Source organism: Polypterus senegalus, chromosome 5 (genome assembly GCF_016835505.1).
Source record: "Polypterus senegalus isolate Bchr_013 chromosome 5, ASM1683550v1, whole genome shotgun sequence".
NCBI lineage: Eukaryota > Metazoa > Chordata > Cladistia > Polypteriformes > Polypteridae > Polypterus > Polypterus senegalus.
Window position 1 is genome coordinate 24,604,908 of NC_053158.1, and position 22,167 is coordinate 24,627,074.

At 39.6% G+C, this 22,167-nt stretch overlaps 1 protein-coding gene across 7 annotated transcripts in view; it reads right to left on the reverse strand.

Moving 5' to 3' along the window:
• LOC120530167 (catenin delta-2) overlaps positions 1–22,167 on the reverse strand; it is a 1,616,252-nt gene that overhangs the window by 528,040 nt on the left and 1,066,045 nt on the right. For 6 of the 7 annotated variants that reach the window (XM_039754393.1, XM_039754398.1, XM_039754395.1 and 3 more), the window contains one exon: positions 13,990–14,181. The exons of the other annotated variant lie outside the window; for it this stretch is intronic. In XM_039754393.1, the coding sequence (XP_039610327.1) occupies positions 13,990–14,181 (192 nt within the window). The remainder of the gene's footprint in view (positions 1–13,989; positions 14,182–22,167) is intronic. 7 annotated transcript variants of the gene reach the window in all.

A 22,167-nucleotide genomic window follows, 5' to 3' on the forward strand; every position in this document is an offset into this window, starting at 1 on the left:
GAGTGTTGCTGGCATATATATATATACATACATGTGTACATATATACACACACACTAATACTATTGGGTGCCAAACAGGCAAATACATTGATTTTATGAATATATAAAGTCGGCGTCAGAATATATAAAGTCAAAAATTGAATTTATAAAGTCATTCCCGAATATATAAAGTCAAAACTTGAATATATAAAGTCAGCGTTGGTATATATAAAGTCAAAACTTGTTTCTGAATATATAAAGTCAAAACTTGAATATATAAAGTCAAAAGTTGAATATATAAAGTCAAAACTTAAATATATATAATGTCAGCGCTGGAATATATAAAGTCCAAACTTGAATGTATAAAGTCAGCATCGGAATTTATAAAGTCATTCCTGATTATATAAAGTCAAAATCGGAGTATATAAACTCACTCCTGAATATATAAAGTGAAAGTCAAAATCTATTGATTGAAACGACTCTGAACTGAACTAAGTTAACAAAAATGTATTCAGAAAAATAAATAAAAAAAACACTGTTCGGTTAATGTTTTGAAAATGATGCATGTGCCCTGGCCAGGATTGGTTCCTGCCTTGTGCCCAGTGTTGGCTGGGATTGGCTTCAGCAAACCCCCGTGACCCTGTGTTCGGATTCAACGGGTTGGGAAATGGATGGATATTCCAGCGCTGACTTTGTACATTGAAGTTTTGACTTTATATATTGCAGCGCTTACTTTATAAACTCCGACGTTGACTTTATATATTCAAGATTTGACTTTATATATTCCGACGCTGACTTTATATATTCAGAAATATTCCAACTCTGTCTTTATATACTCAGGTTTTGACTTTATATATTTGGGAATGACTTTATATATTCAAGTTTTGACTTTAATTATTCCGACAGTGACTTTATATAATCAAGTTTTGACTTTATATATTCGGGAATGACTTTATATATAAAAGTTTTGACTTTATATAGTTAGATTTAGTCATCATTGCATAACTTTTTCTTTACCATAGAAATTTAAAGACTAAATTCAACTTCCATTCCTAACAAAGATATTTCTGGCGACTAAATAGAACCTACTTATATCCAAATTCGAGCTATTGAGCTGTCGCCTGCCTGCCTGAATAAGTCACCCTCGCTTCACTCTTACTTTTTTACCGTTCATTTAATTATGGCTAGTGGCGGAAAAATGATAAAATGGAAGGAGGATTACACTGAGTATGGCTTTACCAAAACAATTATTGATGGCGAATCGATTATTCATAAAGCTTCAATTGGTGATCTGTTTTTCTGTGTTAACCTCATATTTTTTCATACTTCTTCTCAAACCAAGGGTGTGCGAGGGTAAAATGAATCAGGAAGCTGATCAATGTAATCGTGTACCAGGAAATCATGCATTGACAGAAGTTCCCCTTTGCTTGTAATGCAAAGTGTGATTAAATGCATTATTTTTTAACGCGTTATGGAGCACATGCATTGAAGCTTCTCAGCTGTGCTTGTGCTAAGAAAAGGAAACATTTTAAAAATAACGTAACACGATTGCCAATGTAACCTTTTGTAAGTAGTGCCTGGAGGATTCAGTGTGGAGAAACTCTAGAGACAGCGTGTGTATTAACTTATGGATTTTTCTGTGAGTATTTGGTGGCAGTGTCACAAAGTCACTTCTGTAAGACTGCGTTAGCTGCGGAGCTCAGCTCAGAGCGAAATGAGGTGAATGGGAGGGGAGATGATGACTCCCCACCCGCCTTAACTGTCAATCCTCCACAAACACAGTCTCTCGGAATTTGCATAAGCACAGCCCTTCACCTGCAATTTTAACTTAGTTACAAAGTGATCAAAACTCTCGTTTATATCCTGCGTCCTCTCATTAAACTTGTATCCCGCATTGCCCGTGGGCATGACAAACGCCAGCGGCAGCCTGTCTATGAACTTAATTTAAACTTTAGGTTTACACCGTGCTTTGTTTCCGAAGTAGCAGCACTCATGAATATGGTAGTATATGTCACTCGCTCGCTTCTTATTGTTTCGCTGCCTTCTCAATTATATAATGCATATTTTCTTCAGCGCTTTTTGGAGCTCTTCGCACTGCGTTGACAATCAGTTCACGTGATTACGTGGGAGGCATGATGATGTCACATGAAACTCCGCCCCCCCCATGGCTTTCGAGCTCAACTCCATTACAGTAAATGGAGAAAAATAGCTTCCAGTTATGACCATTACGCGTAGAATTTCAAAATGAAACCTGCCCAACTTTTGTAAGTAAGCTGTAAGGAATGAGCCTGCCAAATTTCAGCCTTCTACCCACACGGGAACTTGGAGAATTAGTGATGAGTCAGTGAGTCAGTCAGTCAGTCAGTGAGGGCTTTGCCTTTTATTAGTATAGATTATTCCTTTCGTTCATTCACCACAGTTATTTAATGCAATTTTATAGCCATGGAAAGTTGGGACCTGTCCTCGAACCATTAGATGCAAGGAAAGAATGAACTCCGGACAAAGAGCCAGTACATCTTAAGGCACACTCATGTAAAAGATTTAAGATTTTATTTATATGTCACATATACCAACTCAAGGGTATATAGTGAAATGCAGGTCAGTGTTGTCACAACTTTGGGATTTCAGGTAGGATTGTTTCCTCTGAATTTTCCAGTTTATATTTCTGAGTTTGTGTGGCATTCATGCAGAATTTTCAACTTGGAAACTCTTATTTATGGCCTGTTTGATCGCATGTGAACTCAGCATTGGAGGCAGAAAGAGGAAGAGATCAACAGACAGCTGGGTGTCAGAAGGGAATGTTACAGATAGTGTGGACTATGGCTGGCCAGCCATCCCAGCCAATACCCCCAGGCCGCCAGGTGGAGCCCTCCCTGCAGCATGGAGGTGCCCCGAATGCCAGCAGGTAATCATGGACATTGGAGTTTTCCTTTACAGCCCTGATAGATACCTTGGGGGCCACCAGAGGACGCTGCAGGGAGGCCCAGAGACTCTTAAGTGCCCTATAACCCGGAACAACAACAACATTTACAGTATTTATATAGCACATTTTCATACAAACAGTAGCTCAAAGTGCTTTACATAATAAAGAATAGAAAAATAAAAGACACAGTAAGAAAATAAAATAAGTCAAAATTAATTAACATAGAATAAGAGTAAGGTCCAATGGCCAGGGGGGACAGAAAAAACAAAAAAAAAACTCCAGACGGCTGGAGAAAAAAATAAAATCTGTAGGGATTCCAGACCATTAGACTGCCCAGTCCCCTCTGGGCATTCTACCTAACATAAATTAAACAGTCCTCTTTGGATTTAGGGTTCTCACGGAAGGATTTGATGACGAATAGACGTAGAAGTACGTCTTAGTCACGGCGACAGGGGAAATGACGCACTTCCGGCATGAGGAGAAGACTTTTGAACTGACCCTGAAGTGCTAGGAAGTCACATGGATTAAGGGTTCGGAAGCACATCCGGGTCACTGACTATAAAAGACTGTGGGAGATCCCAGACGAGTGAGCTGAGCTGGGTGGCAGGGTGGCAACGCATCTGGGAGTAGAGGATTATTGGTTACTAGCCATGTGCGCCCAACTACTGTATGTTGCGCGGGTTAAAGTTGTCTGTGAAGGGCTCCCTGTTTAAACGCGGCTGCTAGTCGTGAACTGGCCCTTCGTCGCACAGCATTATGATTTTTTATAAGGGTAACAAAATTACAAATGAAAACCCTTGGAAACTGATTCGATAGGAACGGCCTACTCGGAATCACTGTCCGAATAGTAATTATGTGGTGGTGTAGGAGAATTTCTGCTTCTGTCCGTTCACAGTCTTCACGACACTGTTGTTTCCTCTCACGATCTCTTCACAATCTTTCTCCAATCTCGCAGGTTGCTTTGTAGCAATCCAAAGAGTAAGGCAATATACACGGAGCAATGGTTATAAAAGGGGGATGCATAGGTATCCAGGCTCTGTAAAGCATAAATAAGGATCACTTCTCTGACATGTGAGCAAGCCACGGTAAAACTGTGAGATGCGCATCACTCGCCGGCTACAACGTAACAATAATAATTTCCGGAACGTGCTGTTACGTTGTCATTCATTTTACCCACTGTCTTCCTTTCATTCATATGTTACGTAGGCACATACCTTTTATCTTCGGCAATCTCATTCTCTAACCAGGCCTCAGGAGCTAACCAGCGTAACACTGTCCACCACCCTTTTTGTTATTCCGGCACATTGTTGACATCCGTGAATAACAACAACGTACTAAACTGGAAGGTGGTCTACGCATGCATGGAATTCGCGGACAAACAAAGATCAAGATCTCTTTAGTTAATTTAAAGCACAACAATTTGTTTAGTTTGAATGTCTGTGTTTTGAGGTGTGACTGGAGTACTACAGTCTTCAGTAGTATAAGCCTGGAGGAGATTCTAAATGCAATGCCTATGTTTTAGCTGTCTCTCTACTGCCATCTAGTGCTGCTTCTTCTAAATCATTCACGGACAAACAAAGATTAAGATCCAAATGAAGATTATATATAGAGATTGTGTATTATTGTGTTTATTTATGAATATTGTGGAGAGGAGGGTACTTTGTGCACATATTTGTCCTAATAAATTCATAATTTGGCCTTTTATCTGGTATCTGGCATCGAGTCTGAGGGTTCAAGGGGAAGACAGCGCCCCCAAACTGTCATGATAGATAGATAGATAGATAGATAGATAGATAGATAGATAGATATGAAAGGCACTATATGATAGATAGATAGATAGATAGATAGATAGATAGATATATAGATAGATAGATAGATAGATAGATAGATAGATAGATAGATAGATAGATATGAAAGGCACTATATAATAGATAGATAGATAGATAGATAGATAGATAGATAGATAGATAGATAGATAGACGTGTATACGATCAAGCAGGGCTATCCAATGTTATAAAAATATCTTTGCACTTTTGACACGCTATCCGAAAACATCCAGACTTTCCAGTAAGAATGCCTTTTCCATGCAGGGCCCACTATTCTGTCAGTGTACTGATGCCAGCCATTCAAGCAGAGCATCTCTTTGCTATGGAAGGAAAGGCAAGCAACAGGCCATGTTTGCAGCTCTGCTACTTTGCCGCTCCTTGACATGGGTAACTAAACATAACTAAACAAACAGTGACTGTGTCACCTCTGAAGGAAAAATATTTTTAATGTAGAACACAGTAAGAAATGCACTCAGATATAAAGAATTTCAAAGATGAAATGTGGTGCCAGCAATGGATGCGTGTACGGCAAATCAACATATAATAATGAAGAGGGGATTCCAGTTTCAATACAAACTGAACCCATTCAATATTAACATCCTTAATATCACTTAATCCAATTCAGGACTGATGGGTAGTTGATTATTGTTTAATGGTATTTATTTTCAAAGCACTTTCTTGAAAATGTGTACTTTTCTGGGGCACAATAAAACATTTCACATCGCCTCTGAAATGTACCATTAGGTAGATAATAGACGATGACAGAGTTCATCTGACAAAAATGTATGTAAAAGCTGGGCTGTATTTGTATTTCAACTAGTAATAAGCAAGGAACATCATTTTAATGATGCTCTTCTGGAGTCCTTCTTGGAATAAATTGGAGTAGTAATTTGGAGATAACGTCTCTCACAACAAAACCGAACAGTGCTACTGCTAATTAGCGAATATGTCCATGCTTCAGGAGGTTAGTGCCAGAAAGGTGTGATCCAAGTCATTTCATTGTATGGATGTGATGCTAATTGAGTTTAAAAAAGAGACTCATGCCATACTTGTTAATTCTTATTGACCTCTCTCTCCTGCTGAATAGTACAATGTCATAACAACACTGACAAACAATGTTGCCCTAATGTTACCATGAAAATGAAAATCGATTTGGCTCCCTTAACGAGTGTTTCTAAAATTTTGTTACAAAAGAAAAATTATCAAGAGAATTCACACATGAAAAAGTGAATTGCCCACCACCACCGCCCATTCAACAGGCAGCCACCCGAGGCACACTACAATGCTACCCCCCACCGCCCTGTTCACCCTCAATGTTCTCCATTCAGCAACAACCGGGTCAGCGCTTGCAGCATTACCAGCCACCCACCGAGAACGAACAGAGCACCTGTGTGTGGTGGGCAGGCAGTGAAACGCCCCCCTCTGCTCCATCCAGCCTGTGTCCAGTCAGGAGCAGTAGATGCGGCGGCGTAGTGGCCTCCATCCTGCACACGAGCGATAGCTGTGGCCCCAGTGACTATGGACCACGGATCACCACTTGCCACTGGGAGCCGTCTGAGGGACACTACACTGCATTAGCAGCAAAATCGCGCCCCTCCAGCCTCCTTCCAGCCACCGCTTGCAGCGTCTCCAGGCCAAAGTAGATGGAGCGGCAGTTACTGAGGCACATGTGTTGCAGCTGCGGCCCCGTTCATAAGTCGTAGGTCGGATGTCCATAACTTGGGGACTACCTGTATATTTTAAACTGAAAAATGTCAGTCTTTATTATTCTTAAAATTACTTGGGGTGGAAACAACCTAAAATCAAGAACTTGCTACACATTTTTTACTTTCAATCATTTCTTTTTTCCTGTAAAATGTATGTATAGGCTAGAAAGATGTGTTTTATTGTCCAGAAGAGAGGAAGTTGCTGTTTAAATGCTTTTTACAGAAATATGTAAGGTCAAGTTAATCCATCCATTATCTTCAGCAGGTAACAAGTAAGCAAACAGTAAAGGAATGTGCAGACTTCTAATATTGAAATAAAATATGTGCTATAATCTTCTTGGAAAACTGCGAGGAACTAGTTAAGGATCTTCTCACTTCCTACCTAGCACTTGGGTGCAACGTGTCTTTCCTGCACTCTCATTTGGAATTTTTTTTCCCCCAACAGAACATGGGAATGGAATCTGATGAACATAGAGAAGGGTTCCACAATTGCATCAGTCAAATAGAGAAACATTATGAGTCTATGCTAGCAGACATACCAAACCATACCATAAATTAAGCTTACCTAATCCTGTGTAGGGTCGAAGGGGGCCGAAGCCCACCCCAGCAAGCAAAGGGCAAAGGGCAGGGACAATCCCTGGGCAGGACACCCACACATCGCATGGTTAGCACACTCACAACACACACACACGGCTGGTTTAGCATTGTTAGTAACTTGCGCATGTTTGGACTGTGGGAGGAAACGGAGCAACCAGATGAAACCCACACAGACACAGGGAGAACATCCAAATTCTACGCTGGGAGAACTAAGGACACAAACCCGGGCAGCGGCACTACCACTGTGCCATCCTATTAGCAGACATCAGTTGGCCATTCTACCGTGAAAGAACTTCAGAGGATTATAAGAGGTAAAAAAAGCACCAACTTTTTGCGAGTAACAATTATATTTAAAACAATTATATTTGGTAATTTGTTAATTTCTAAAATAGTGATTTTTATTTTCATGTTAAACCTTAACCTTTCAAAAACTGCACATAATAGAGCAATTCCGTTGCCAGATTTGGATTCAGCACTCTCAGATCTGCAAAAAATACCAAACCTTTTTCATGGGAGCAAACTTTTTTTGCAGACCAGTGTTTGTTATTATTGTACAGTACTTAATTATTTTACACCTCAGACTTTCAATAAAATACTTACCATATATACGCGTGGATAAGTTCTCCGGCGGATAAGTCGGGAGTTGATTTTAACGTATAATTTCTGGTGTTTTATAATGTCGGTCGTATAAGTCGAATGTGGAAAACTCACGCTATTGGTCCAAGAGATTCTGATATGCTAACGCCCACCTGAGAGAGTAACCACGGAGCACACTGCCTGTTTTTTCTATGTGGGCGTGGCAATGCGCTGTATCAGCGTGTACTCCGAACCTCTCGCTGTCTCTCCCTCTCTATTGTGCCCAAACTTTTCCGAAGCGACATTTGCACTGTTTTGTGTGTTTCATATCTCACACCCTCATACACCTTTATCATAAACGCATCCCTTATCTACGATGGAGGGTTCGATCAGAAGAAAATATGAAGCTGGTTTCAAATTAAAAATCATTGAAGTGACGAAAGAAATTGGTAACTGCACTGCTGCAACAAAATTTGATGCGTTTGAAAAACTGATGTGAGATTGGAGGAGACAAGAAGATGTAAAAAAAAACAAATCAAAGTGTCGCATTTTTGAACTGGCATATTAATCGGGGTCTGATTTTATGATTGATTTTTCGGGTTTCAAGACCCAACTTATACTCGAGTATATACAATAACAATTGTATTTAAAACAATTATATTGGTAATTTATTAATTTCTAAAATAATGTTTTTTTTTCATTTTAAACCTTCACCTTTCAAAAACTGAATATAATAGTGCAATTCCGTTGCCAGATTTGGATTCGGCACAGAAAATACCAAACCTTTTTCATGGGAGCAAATTTTTTGTGCAGTGTTTGTTATTATTGTATAGGACTTAAGTATTTTACACTTCTGACTTTCAAGAAAATACTTAAATATTAAAGCTTTAGTTGAGGATGAAAGAGGTTGACCAATACATGGAATATGAAATAAATAATTAGTTATCAACTGATTGTAAACACATCTATAAAAGTATGGGTATTCAGAGCAATACATAGAGCTGTATTATTCAAGATCTGTTATCCAGAGACATTGAGAAAAACATGCCATCAACTAAAAATAATTACATTTAAAAATCAAAAAAAATAAACCATCCATCAAACCCATTATATCCTAACTACAGGGTCACAGGGGTCTGCTGGAGCCAATCCCAACCAACACAGGGCGCAAGACAGGAACAAATCCCCAGGCAGGGTGCCAGCCCACCGCAGGGCACACCCACACACATTAGGGACAATTTAGGATCGCCAATGCACCTAACCTGCTTGTCTTTGGACTGTGGGAGGAAACCCACACAGACACGGGGAGAACATGCAGACTCCACGCAGGGAGGACCCGGAAAGCGAACCCAGGCCTCCTTACTGCATGGTAGCAGCGCTACCACTGCACCACTGTGCCGCCTGAATAAACCATTATAACTTCATTTAAAAAGCCAAGTAACTAAGACTAATATGTACTATGAACTCTAAGGAGGTGCTTAAGTCTGTTTTCCTAGGGCAAATATGAAACAAAACGTCATGTTATACGCATGTGTATGTACTGTATATACTGAGAAGGAAATCTTTAGTTCTGATTTCTGGGGACCCTTTGGTTGCAAAGAAAATGCACTTTCTTACAAACTTAACTCAACAACACCTTAGTACTACAAACGTAACTCAGAAAAAGGGCAGGTTCAATGGAGTCAGCACGCCATCATCAAATCTCACAGCCATAAAACGTTTCCCTGATTCAAAAGTGTTTCCCTGGCTGGAGTGCTCCTGTCTTTCTGATTCCTCCTGAAGGCTGTGTCCCCTACCCTCTGCTGGAGAGCAGTTTTTGAATTTTACGAACTCTATCAAGACAGAAACAGAGTCAGCTTGTTGATGAAGAATTGCTACATTTTCCTGTGTGCTTTTAGGTTCTGCTGAGTGACTCCAAATTGTTCCCACAAGTTTAGATAAAGCAGGCTTTGGAAAAGGACTGTTTATCATTTTAATATTTTTTTTTTTTTTGCACTTCAGAGCCTTCACACATACACAGTGTATTACTATACTATTGTACACCGCACTTACTGAGAAAATTATTAGACAACACTAAACTAATACTGAGTAGGGCCTCCTTTTGCTCTCAGACCAGCCTCAGTTCTTCATGGCATGGACTCCATTCCTTTGAGATCCTGGTCCATGCTGATATAATTGCACTACACAATTTCTGTAGATTTGTCAGCTGCACATTTATGATGCGAATATCCAGTTTTCACACACCACAAAGGTGTTCTGTTGGATGTCTCGGAAGGCCACTGAAAAACACTGAACTCATTGTCACGTTCATGAATCCAGTTTGAGGCGACTACTGCTTTGTGACATGGCGCATTATCATGCTAGAAGTAGCTAATGGACAGATTGTTCTTATGAAGGGATGCACATGGTCAGCAACAAGTCATTGATTAGTGTCATTAGGCTAAAGGTGTCACAAGAAAACATTTCCCACAGCACATTACACCACCTGGACTGCTGACGCAAGCCCGCTTGGGTGCATGGATTCCTGCTGTTGGTGACCGTGCCATCTGTGTGTCTCAGCACCAGATCAGACGGCTACATTTTTCCAGCCATCATCTATCTAGTTTAGGTGGGCCTGTGCCCACTGCAGCCTCAGTTTTCTGCTCTTGGCTAACAGCAGCAGAACCTGATGAGGTCTTCTGCTGTTGTAGCCCCTCTGCACCTCTACTTTTCTGTGCACCACAGTTGTACAGAGTGGCCTGAAACTGTCATGGCCTTTATGTCAGCTCAAACCTGACTGGCCATGCTCCTCATCAACAAGGTGTTTCCGTCAACAGGACTGCCACTCACTGGATGTTTTTTTGTCGTCCACACCATTCTGTGTAAACTCTAGAGACTGTTGTGCATGAGACTCCCAGGACATCAGCAGCTATAGAAATGCCTGGACCAGCCTGTCTGGCACCAATAATCATGCCACGGTCCAAACCACTGAGATTACACATTAAGTGAAGCTCCTGACCTGCATCTGCATGATTTTATGCATTGAATCTGCTGCCACATGATTGGGTGATTAGATAATTGAATGGATAAGCAGATGTATAGGCGTTCCCAATAATTTACTCAGTGAGGGTACACACAATACTATAGGGTGGTCCAGATCTAATTATGCAATTTTCATTACACTGTAACTTATTAAGTTTATTACATAGAGAATTCACAAAAAAATTCATTTTATTGCCGATAGATGGCAGCACCTGCCCTGCCTTCCAAAATGGCGGGGAGACGGTTGTCAGTCGAACAGCGGGTGCGATGTGTTCGCCTTCTCATAATTATAATTACATAATTAGATCTGGACCACCCTGCTACTATTTGAATAAAATATTCTAACGTGTAGACAGTATGGTTCAGAGCAGGGGTCCCCAACTCCAGTCCTGGAGGACTGCAGTGGCTGCAGGTTTTCATTCTAACCCTTTTTCTTAATTAGTGACCTGTTTTTGCTCATAATTATCTTCATTTTAATCAACTTGCTCTCGAAGAATTAAACCCCTTAATTGTTTCTTTTTCCTTAATTAGTTGCCAAACAATAATGAGATATAAAATGAGCCAAAACAAAGTGTGTCCATCATACAATATCTGAAAATTAACAAAGATGAAGGTCTCAAGTATGTTGATCTGCTCAGGTCATCCAAAGCATTTTAACAGAGCTCTTAGAAAAAAGAAAATCAACAATTTCAGAAATGTATGCCTTTGCATAATGAGAGCAGCAACAAGCCATGGAATTAAAGAACGGGTTTCATTAACGACAAGAATCCACACCTAATTAAGCAACCGGTTGGCGTGAAATTGGTTGGTGTTTGAGGCCCTGACTTTAGTTGGTCTTAGTTGGCTCATTCACATCACATTTAATTTCTGTTTAAGGGAAGAAATGAAGCAATTCAGAGGAACAATGAAGAAATTCAGGGGAAAAAATCTTAGAAAACAAGTCCATTAAAATTAATAAAAAGGAAGGTAATTAGCAGCAAAAACAGGTCACTAATTAAGAAAAAGGTTAGAATGAAAACCTGCAGCCACTGGGGCCCTCCAGGACTGGAGTTGGGGACCCCTGGTTCAGAGGTTAATTTGTTTTTACTTTAAAGCCCACTGATTCTCAACAATGACATTCGTCTCCTCAGCTCATCATCAGTTGCTGGTTTAATTCCCATTTGTGTTTATGCAGTTTTTAATATCTGGAAAAAATTTGGAATTAACTTGCTTAGAGATCTTTATATAGACAACGTCTTTGCATCCTATGAACAATTACATTCCAAATTTAACATTCCAGCTACACATTTCTTTCACCATCTTCAAATCAGGAACTTTGTTAAACAGGACCTTCCAGATTTTCCTCATCTTGCACCCTCATCCACGCTGGAAAAAATATTGCTCAATTTTGAGGAATTAGACTCCATCTCTACAATATATAAAATCATTTTACAATCCCTTCCTTTCAAAAAACCAAGAGGACACTGGGAAAATGTTCTCTCAAATAATATATCAGAAAAAGAAGTGGAAAGTAGCAATGCAGAGAATTCACTCGAGCTCCATATGCGCAAAGCATACAATTATACAACTCAAAATTATATATTGAGCACATCTGTCTCGACTAAAACTCTCCAAAATGTTTCCAGGGCGAGATCCAACCTGCGAACGTTGCAACCAAGTCCCAGCCTCAACAGGTCACATGTTCTGGGCCTGCTCCAAATTAACATCATTCTGGACAAAAATTTTTAATTACCTGTCAGACAGTCTTGGACTCACAATCCCTCCTAACCCATTAACAGCTGTGTTTGGGGTTCTTCCAGAGGGGCTTAAAGTGGAGAAGGACAAACAAATTGTGATTGCATTCACTACACTGTTGGCACGCAGACTTATTCTGATAAACTGGAAGAACCCAAACTCTCCTCTTTTAAGTCAGTGGGAAACCGATGTGTTATACTATTTAAAATTGGAAAAAATCAAATACTCAGTTAAGAGGATCTGTACAGACTTTTTTCAAAACATGGCAGGATCTAATCAGTAATATTTTAAAATAAGTTCATAAAGCACAGAGAATTTATTAACTTAGGTATTTTTACAAGCCTTAAATTTTACACAGTTTGGCTTGCTCTCTCTCTCAGGGGTGGGGATCGATCTGTTCTTAACATAATTTTTTTGTAAAAACTTGATTGCTATGTATTGATTGTAATAAAATTAATAAATAAAAATTAAAAAAAAAATAATAATAATAATTCCCACTTGTGACTCGCTGTGTGACTTTTGCCAAATCACTTAACCTGTTGATTTTGTAAATGTTAAAAAAAAACCCCATTGTAAACAATTGTAATATATCCTCAACTCGTAAGCTGCTTTTCATAAACGTGTCAGCTAAGTACACAATAATAATACGTAAAGTAAAAAGAGCAGTTTTCTGCGCGCAGTAGTTGCCAAGTGAAAATTCGGAAGCGAAAGAATTAAATCATGATGAATACATTGCAAAAAAACAAATAATCACACAAACAAACAAAGAAACAAGTAAATAAATACGTTAACAACTTACAAATCAATTAAAAAGCTTAGTGATGCACAGTGATGCCTTGGGCATGAAGGAACATCAGCGGTTCATTCATATCCAGGGGCACACGGACAGACATGAAAGATGGAGCAGCAACTAGAGTTGACTTGAGCTTCTGCATTATTGTATCCTTCCCTCCTTTTGTTTTTTCCTTCCATATTAGGTTTGTCAGCGCGGGGTAGAAGGCATGACCCCACCGTGAATAAACCTAACTCAGCTGCCATGTCTCTGGAGACAGTGCTGGTGGAGGAGTGAGGCATCAGAGCTAACCACTACACCACCATGCAGCCCCAGGGAGTGCACAATTATAGCACAGGAGCTGCAGACACATCTCTGGATGTGAGCGGAAGACAAAGGCTACACCAATCCTACGGGTAATTATGTTGATTCAGATTGTTGTTTCTGGTCTCCCTTCTTTGCTAGTTTTTATTTTTTTTGGTCTTTAGTATATTCAAAATGGGGTTAGAAAGCAACAAGTTTTGAAGCAACTTTGATTGCTGCTTGATTGCTTCTAAACATAATCAACCAGAGACACTATTTTGATTTGTGTTTTTAAACAGAAATTAGGTGGCATAATTGCAAAGGGAAACACTTTGTAGATTATGCGAAATGGCTGACACTTCCTCTATGGTGGATAGCAGAAAGCTGTCTATGAGAATTCACCTGGCGTTGTGAGGGCTTCGGTACAAAGGTGGTGATTATGGCAATGAGGACACACACAGATGAATGGGATGCAGTGACTCAACACGAGGACATGCGGACAGACTGGAGACAGTGTTACACAAAGGAGTTGCCGATCATTCTGGAAGTTACCTGTACTGGTACGATATGTGCCAACATGCCCAGGTGGCAATGGTTCCCCTTGACTCTGGCTGAGACTCCTCATAGGGGGTTTCTGATAGACCCTGTCCTCATAGATCGGGTCGATATGGTGCTCTGGGGACTGCAGCGTGCGGAGTTCAGAGCCCAGGTGACTGTGCTGGCTGCTGTATGAGGCCCGGGATCCTAAAAATAAATGTGTTTACAGATTTATTAACAATCGGCTGGACTAAACTGCAGGACGGAATCCACTTCCTTCAAAATAAATACATAAAGAAAAACACAAGTGATGAAACATATAAGCAAAATAAAAGAACATCTGCAAAGCAAGCAAGTCATAATTATTACAAGCAGGCTGTCATCAAGATTTCAAAAGGTTCACAATGCTGCTGCTGGAGTCTTGACCCAAACAGATGATGTAACCACATTAGACCTCAGCTGGCTCCTCTGTGTCAGCCTCCATGATGAAACTGAAGATTCTGATGCTGACTTGTAAAGCTGTTAGTACTAGTTTAGGCTGCACATACTGTACCATCTAGACCTGCTCGACACAGCAGAGCACCTGGCACTGCCATGCTTACTGCTCCCAATCCCCATAACCCAATTCTTGGCAAAGGCTCATTCGGCTCTGTGGGACTCTAGAACTCCTCTTCCCAGGAGGCCCCTTTGTCTTGACTTCCAAATTCAAATTTGTCCTCTTGAACTTTTTGATTATTCTAGCTTATATTGATAAATTTCAGTTTATTCCACTATAGCACGGGCTCAGAGCACTTACACATAGATAGACAGCTATAATAAATACAAATAGACTAGATAGATAGATAGATAGATAGATAGATAGATAGATAGATAGATAGATAGATAGATAGATAGATAGATAGATAGATAGATAGATAGATAGATATGAAAGACACTACAAGATAGATAGATAGATAGATAGTGTGGAAGAATAATTTTAGGATAACAGAGCATTCATCTTAAAGAAATAGCATAAAGGGTTAATAAATGTCAGAAATCAGATAAAGGTCAAGTGAACAACAAACTGTACTGAAAGATGACTAAGAGACGACTAAGAAGCCAGCAGATGTCCTGTGAACAATGGAACGAGAGAGAGAGAGAGAGAGAGAGAGAGAGGCTAGGAGCACGCACTGATACAGTGCATTGCCGCACCCACCACATGACAAACCAACTCAGGATCCACATTAGGACCCGAGTGCAGCCATGAAATGGAACAGACAGTTGTAATATGCAAGAAATTTCAAGGGTGGTGGCTCAATTCAAGGGTATAAAGAAGAACCACATTATAATATAACAGACTTTTATTTTATACCATTCATTTGGGTGTAAAGCAATGAACCAGCCAGAGTAAATAAATGCATTGTTTGACACTATATGTAAATTCAATCTACTCTCTATTTATATAATCCTAAGCCTAAAAGTGCAATGATTTTATGTGACGTTTTTGGTCACCCTTATTTTAAAACCTACATATATATGTTTGCTATCATTCATTTCAGAAATTATCAAACATTAATGCGATGTTGTTATATTTTCAGATTGTTATTCCGTTTTTAATTTATAAACTAAAAAATATCAAGAACTTAAGTCCCGCGAGACAAGACTTTGTGCCAAGAGATTTAACCAAGCTTAGGGCTGGAAATAAAACACAAAGAGTAAGACAGCTGCGCTGTCCAGGCTTTTAAATATTCGAAGCACAGCAGCAGCAGCAGCAGCAAACAGCACCTGATTGAGCAAAGAGGAGGTAAAAAAAAACTATTTGTTTCCCATTGTATCTCCGTTTAAGAGGGGATTTCAAAGGATCGGCCGCGTGTCCTTGGAGTGCATTCAGCTCCCCTTTTTACAACACGATCGGCAGAGACTCAAGCTTGGGTTTGTTGGCGAGCGAAGTGAGCAGGGGGCAAACCCCCTAGTAGTTTATAAAATGAACCTCCTTTCTTTGTTTCTCTGATCATTCTGAACAGGCTGCTGCAACTGAATGTTTTTGATGAATGCTCCCTCCAAGACATTTTGCAGAGGAGTAATTAAAAGATACAATGAACAGCTCTTCTCCTGCTGATAACTGATTTGTCCTGTTAGAGGATGTTTCATTCTTTAATAAGAGGTTAAATTTCAACCACAACAGGTAAGATAAGATAAGATAAGATAAGATAAGATAGATGGATAGATAGATAGATAGATAGATAGATAGATAGATAGATAGATAGATAGATAGATAGATAGATAGATAGATAGATACTGGTACTATATGACATAGATAGATCACACAGACACACATATTAGGAGGATCACAAACAGAAACAGTAAAACATAAACCTTGTAATATTTACATACATAAGTGTACATATTCAGGCAAACTACTGGAACAGTAAAATAGAAATCAGCCTCAGCAGTTAAAATGGTGCTGGCTTGTTGGCAATGGAAGGGAGTAAAACAAATCTTCTAAGTAGGAGAAAACAAGCCTCTACATTCCATGGTCATTTAAAACAGGAAAGTCACAGTTTTGCTGAACTGTTGTCAACTGGTCGTCCTCCATCTTGCAGGTATTCTAGAATGTCTTAAGCACTCTATTGGCAACAAACGCATTGTCCTCTATGAAAGGCTGCTAGCTTTACAAGTTCTGCTCAAAATTCCACAGTTTATCCCCAGCATCCTTCTTTGTAGCTTTGGTCTGCAGGTTTCTCTTTAGCAGTAATAATAATAAAAAAAAAAATTCAAACTCTCCAACTATCTATCAAGGTTTCATGCTTTGTCTTTGTCATTGTTTAGATATTTTTTTTTACTGCATTTATTTTAATTTTGCTCTTTTCTTTAATTAAGTACTATGTGGTGGTGCTTTCTGTGAATGGTGCTATACAAAGTAAATCTGTTTGTAGTTTGTATGAACTGTGCTAACTTTATTATACAGATCAGTTTGTATATTTGATACTCTACCATTGTTGTGTTTTCCTTAAAAAGCAACTTTTGGTAGAACATTTTGTGAAAGGCCATATATGTATTAAACACAAGTCTATTCCAAGAGCACTGAACATAGACAAGAGCCCCCCTATTACATGGTATGAATATTGAGTCACCAATAATTCTAACATGTATATCTTTGACATGAAAACTGTAGCACCTGAGGGAAAGAACCAACATCAACACTGAGAGAAGAGCAAACTACTCACAAACAATGGCCAAGTGCATAACAGCAGCTCTAACTACAGTGGCACCCTGTATTACTGTTATTACTATTATTATGATTATTACAAGGCAACACAACATTCTCTAATCCAGTTTGGCCTGAGCCTGTGCTGGCAGAATGAGACACAAAGCAGAGAGACTGAAGAAGGACCTCCTCGTGCACATAACTGTGCTTATGCCACACGGGGCCAGTTTAGTGACACCAGTTAAATGTGGGAGGAAAAACAGAAAAGTCATATAAAACAACTCAAAATGTGCAGATTCCACAAAGATAATGTACAACTGAGGAACTCATACCTAGGATGCTGTATTATTATATATATATATATATATATATATATATATATATATATATATATAAAATAATAATAATAATAATAATAATATGTTTACAGACAACAGGTCATTAAATTGAAAATCTAATTATTTTAATAACTATATCTGTGTTTGCCAGTTCAGGTCTAAATTCTGATTTGTTTTTTTCTTATAAGTGAAGATCTTTGGGATAAATAAAATATAAGTAAAAACTAAAAAAAAACAATTTACTCAGAAAACATTCTGCAAATTGGGTGGATATAGGATGGAGAAAAGTGACAAACACCTAAATTTGCTTTGTAGTATTGTGCATTGTGGAATGTTTGGGGAGTAAATAAATAAAAAATTTGTTCCATTGTGACGCCATTGTGCAGCTTTTTTATTTTTTTGTAAATGAATTAAATCTCCCAAAAACACAGATGTTTCATTTTAAAGGAGCAAATTAAATGGTGATTTGCTCATTTTGAGTATGAAAATCCACATTATCTTCCCATAATTATATGGACACCTTAGGCTGACTTCATTGTTGTCCAACAGAGATCAAAATGATTCCGCAGTACGGGGGTAATAAACTAATTACTTTAATTACTGCCTCTGTTTTTAAGGACTTATGATTTTTATTTTTTACATTTTTTGGAACATTACCATGTGCATCTTATCCATAACTAGAGAAAGCAGAGAACAGGTCTGTGCTGAAAATGCCAGTACCGTAGTTAAGCTAAAAATGATAACTCTAATGTGAGGAGGGCAGCCTGAGGACCAGAGTAGCTGTATATTACACATCCCCGCTGATTTTACTTTGCTTAGAGTTCAGTGAAATCGCGGAAAAGTTCCCAAACTCTGTGAAATGCACTGAAGTCAGTGGGGATGGAGAAACTGAAGTAGTTTTGAGTGAATTAGAAGGATGCAAATGTTCTTTTAAGTCAGCGGTTCTCAAACTGCGGGGTGTGGCCCCCTGAGGGGGTGCTGAAGCTGTACAAGGGGGGCATCCAATAAATGAACAAGACATCAAAATTGATTTTTTACATTTTTATTTCAAATTTAAATTTGCAAGCATATAATCACAACGAATGCATTATAACTAAAATTAAAATAAAACATTTCTAAGGCATAGATGTAATGACCAATATGTGCCTGCTTTAAAGTACACAGCCTGTCCAGGTTTGGTTTGATATTCAAGATATCGAGACACTCTGAGCTCCTTTTCTATTTGAAGTTTGTTTCTATGACGAGTGGCGCCGCTGCTGCTGCTGCTTTAATAGTCGTGTATTTTCAATCCAGAAAGTTCGAGATGTATCGGTATCTGCCGCAAACATTGGGGTAACACTAGATAAGGTGATAATGCGGCGCGACTGCACCACCTTGGCAGCGCAGCCAATATTGCCAAATTGAGGTAAATAATTTATTGCATATAGGGTTATTTTCATGATACAACTAACAGTGGTATAATATTTGTCGGATGAAAATACTGTACATTTGTCTCGTGCTCGTTTACGAGATTTTTAAAAAGTAAAACATATTTAATCGTTTCTTTACATAAAAAAAATTATTAAATAAGAATAAATAATTTATTCTTTGTTTTTAGGATTAGAATTACTACCAAAAACCACACAAGGCATTTTAACAGTTATTAACTCTTTCAGGGTTGATGTCGACTTTTGTCGAAATTCAGGGGTAGAGGACAGTAGTCAGCTGTAAACTGCGACAAAACTCGCCCTTACGTTTAAGTTTGACTCTCTTTGCTAGAAGGAAAGTTAGGCAGCTTTGTTGATTTAACCTTCGATTCCCTGCGTGAGTAGCGAAGAGCGAACAACCTCTAAAATGGTATTGACATCTGGTGAGAGACTAAATATCCCATGGACGTTTTACATATGATCACTGAATCGGACTCTGACTTGTCGGACTTGGAATTTGATGCAAGTGATCAGGAGATGGACATTGAAAACAAAAATGAGGTTCCATCATCAGCTGATCAGTCCCCAGTTGATTGCGGTGTTGAACACGTCTGTGTAGATGATACGCCTACAGCAGTGTTCGCCTGGGAGGACCACCACTTATGATAACAAGAGGTACAAAGCTTATTGTGTCACACTGTGACTGCCACCACCACCCATCTGCTGTGCGAGGACAACCAGGCAGCCGGCCCACTGTGTATTCCTGCTTGCCATCGAGGCACCCTCCTCGCAGCCACTGCCACAAGAGTTGCCAAACATACACCAACAGCAGCCACAACACATAGCAACAAACATTTTATGTTAAATTATGTGTGGAAATATTGGTTTGTGTGCTTTTCGGAAAAAATATATAAAGAGTTAAAGCACTTTAAAAAAAAAAAAATGCAAATATTTCATCGAAGTTAGCCGAACACATGCAAGTCTTATGGAAGTAAAAATGATAGGATAATGCGACACCGCACAAGTATCATACCTTTGTTAGTTGTATCATGGGTTATTTTCCTCTATCTTATACTATGCAGGGGGCGCAGAATTATTCCAGGTAGAAAAGGGGGGGTGGGGGGTGGTTTGCGAAATATGAAAGTCTGAGAGCTGCTGTTTTAAGTATTCTGGAGGACGAGAGTACTAGGGTGTTGTACCGTGTTAGCCAGTATGAATGTAGTGAGAAGTCAAGAAAAATGATACCTTTTTATTGGCTAACTAAAAAGATTACAATATACACGCTTTCAAGGCAACACAGGCCCCTTCTTCAGGCAAGATGTAAGATCAGGCAAGATTTGGAGGACTAGAGAATTGACTGCCAGCTATGCTGGGTTGTTTACTGTGTCCAAAGAGTGGCATGAGCTCTAAGGCAGTAAGTATTGTTAACCACTGTGCCTCCCTGAGATAAAATAAATGGAATTAAACAATAGAACTATAACAGTATACTATATGCAGATGCTGGCGACAGGAGCAGGAAGCATGAATTCACTGAGGTTTGCCTCCATAGATTCTATAGCAGGTACTCACCTCTCTCAAACTGAAAAATATAGCTTGCTGTTTTCATTTTATTTTCCCTGATGTGATTGTCCACTCAGTACCAAATAAGTGCAACACTAAAACGCAAGAATTCTTCACTCCTTCATGTTATCATCAATTGCACAGCACTCTGGGCAATAGTAGTAAAGCGGTAGGCTCACAAATTACACACAAGTCACTTACAAGTTACATTACCTTTAAGACGCCAATATACCCACATAGTTGAAGTCTCCTTCTGCATGTGTGATTTGTTTTTAAATGGATTCACACATTTTTCACTCATTTTCGCATACCAGTAAAACAGCTCTTATGAAATCCACACTGGTTTTTCTTCCAGTATAGCGGCTGATCCAACACACTACACACTGCTAGGACTAGCATTATATACGCTGGGTGCTTTCCCATCCAACTTTGGCTACCCTCACAAAACACCATGGTGCACAAGGAAAAAAAAAATTGTTAAATCCAGCCGCACAGTGAATTTTCAGGAAGATATTAGGCAAACAAGGTCATCATCGAACCCAACAACTTTGCTGCAAAAAACATTACACTACACTCAATACTACACCTCATACATAAATACTTCATATATATAAAGTCACTGTGCTACGCGTAACACAGAAGGTGATATGACAATCCTTTTGCTTAACATGCTGGTGCTACTGTATATTTCCTCATTCTTTGGACAACCAATTTAAATAGAGCATCATGTTTTGGTTTGAGTTTTTGTTTTACAGTATACTAAAGTAAACTGAATATACCGCCCCATCAGGTGGGCAACCCACACCCCTGCTTGAAATGTATAAGTACTGTACATTTTTGAAGTTGAAGCAAAGGCTGGCCAAGGTGGCTTACTTGGGCTCACACAGTCAATTGAAGATAAGAGCTGAACTAGCAACCTTTTAATTTACAGCCCATAATCTTGGGAATCACACCTCACAACCTGCCTTCTAAATTGATTTTGGAGTTAAGGGGTGTGCTAGAATGTCTAGAGCTAATCAGTCAATCAATAAAGAAATAAATGAATATTATGCAGAATTTTCAAAATGAGCCTGAAGAGTATTGTGGCGGATGGCCGGGACCCTTGCCTAGCTGGGACGTCTCAATGCTAGGAGAGACCCAGGGAGCCAGCCTATCCAGAGCGTTACCTCTCCTGGAGCGCTAGATGGCAGCCCCCTTGGGTTGCAGCGGTGCCTAGGAATCCTAGAGGGTTTCCTGTGACTTTGTGTTTGGTGCAGCCCTGTTGGAATCCGTGGGTGCTGCCATGGGGTGCTGCAGTTGCTACTGAGCCCTACAGAGCAGCTCTTCTGTCAGGCCCGGAAGTGGAGCCGGAGGCAGGTCATCAGGCACCTGGAACACTTCTAGCTGCATTACAAAAGGAGCCAGCAGCCACTACTCCAGGAGGCAGAGTCAGGAGGAGGGAGACGAAGCTTGCTGGGAGGAGTGGAAGAGGAAAGAGAAGGAGAAGAAAAAGAATTTGTGTATTGTGTGCTTGTGCTATTTGGACTGTGTTGTGCCTGTGGGAAACAGGTAGGCGTTTCCCACAAGGGAGAAGAAAATAAAAATGCACGTCTGCTATGCCCTTGTGCCTCTTGCGTCAGTCTGTGTCAGGGTTGGCTTTCACAGTATGTTAGAAGAAAAAACCGAATTGTCTGATAGCAGTGGGCAGAAAAGGTCCCCAGAG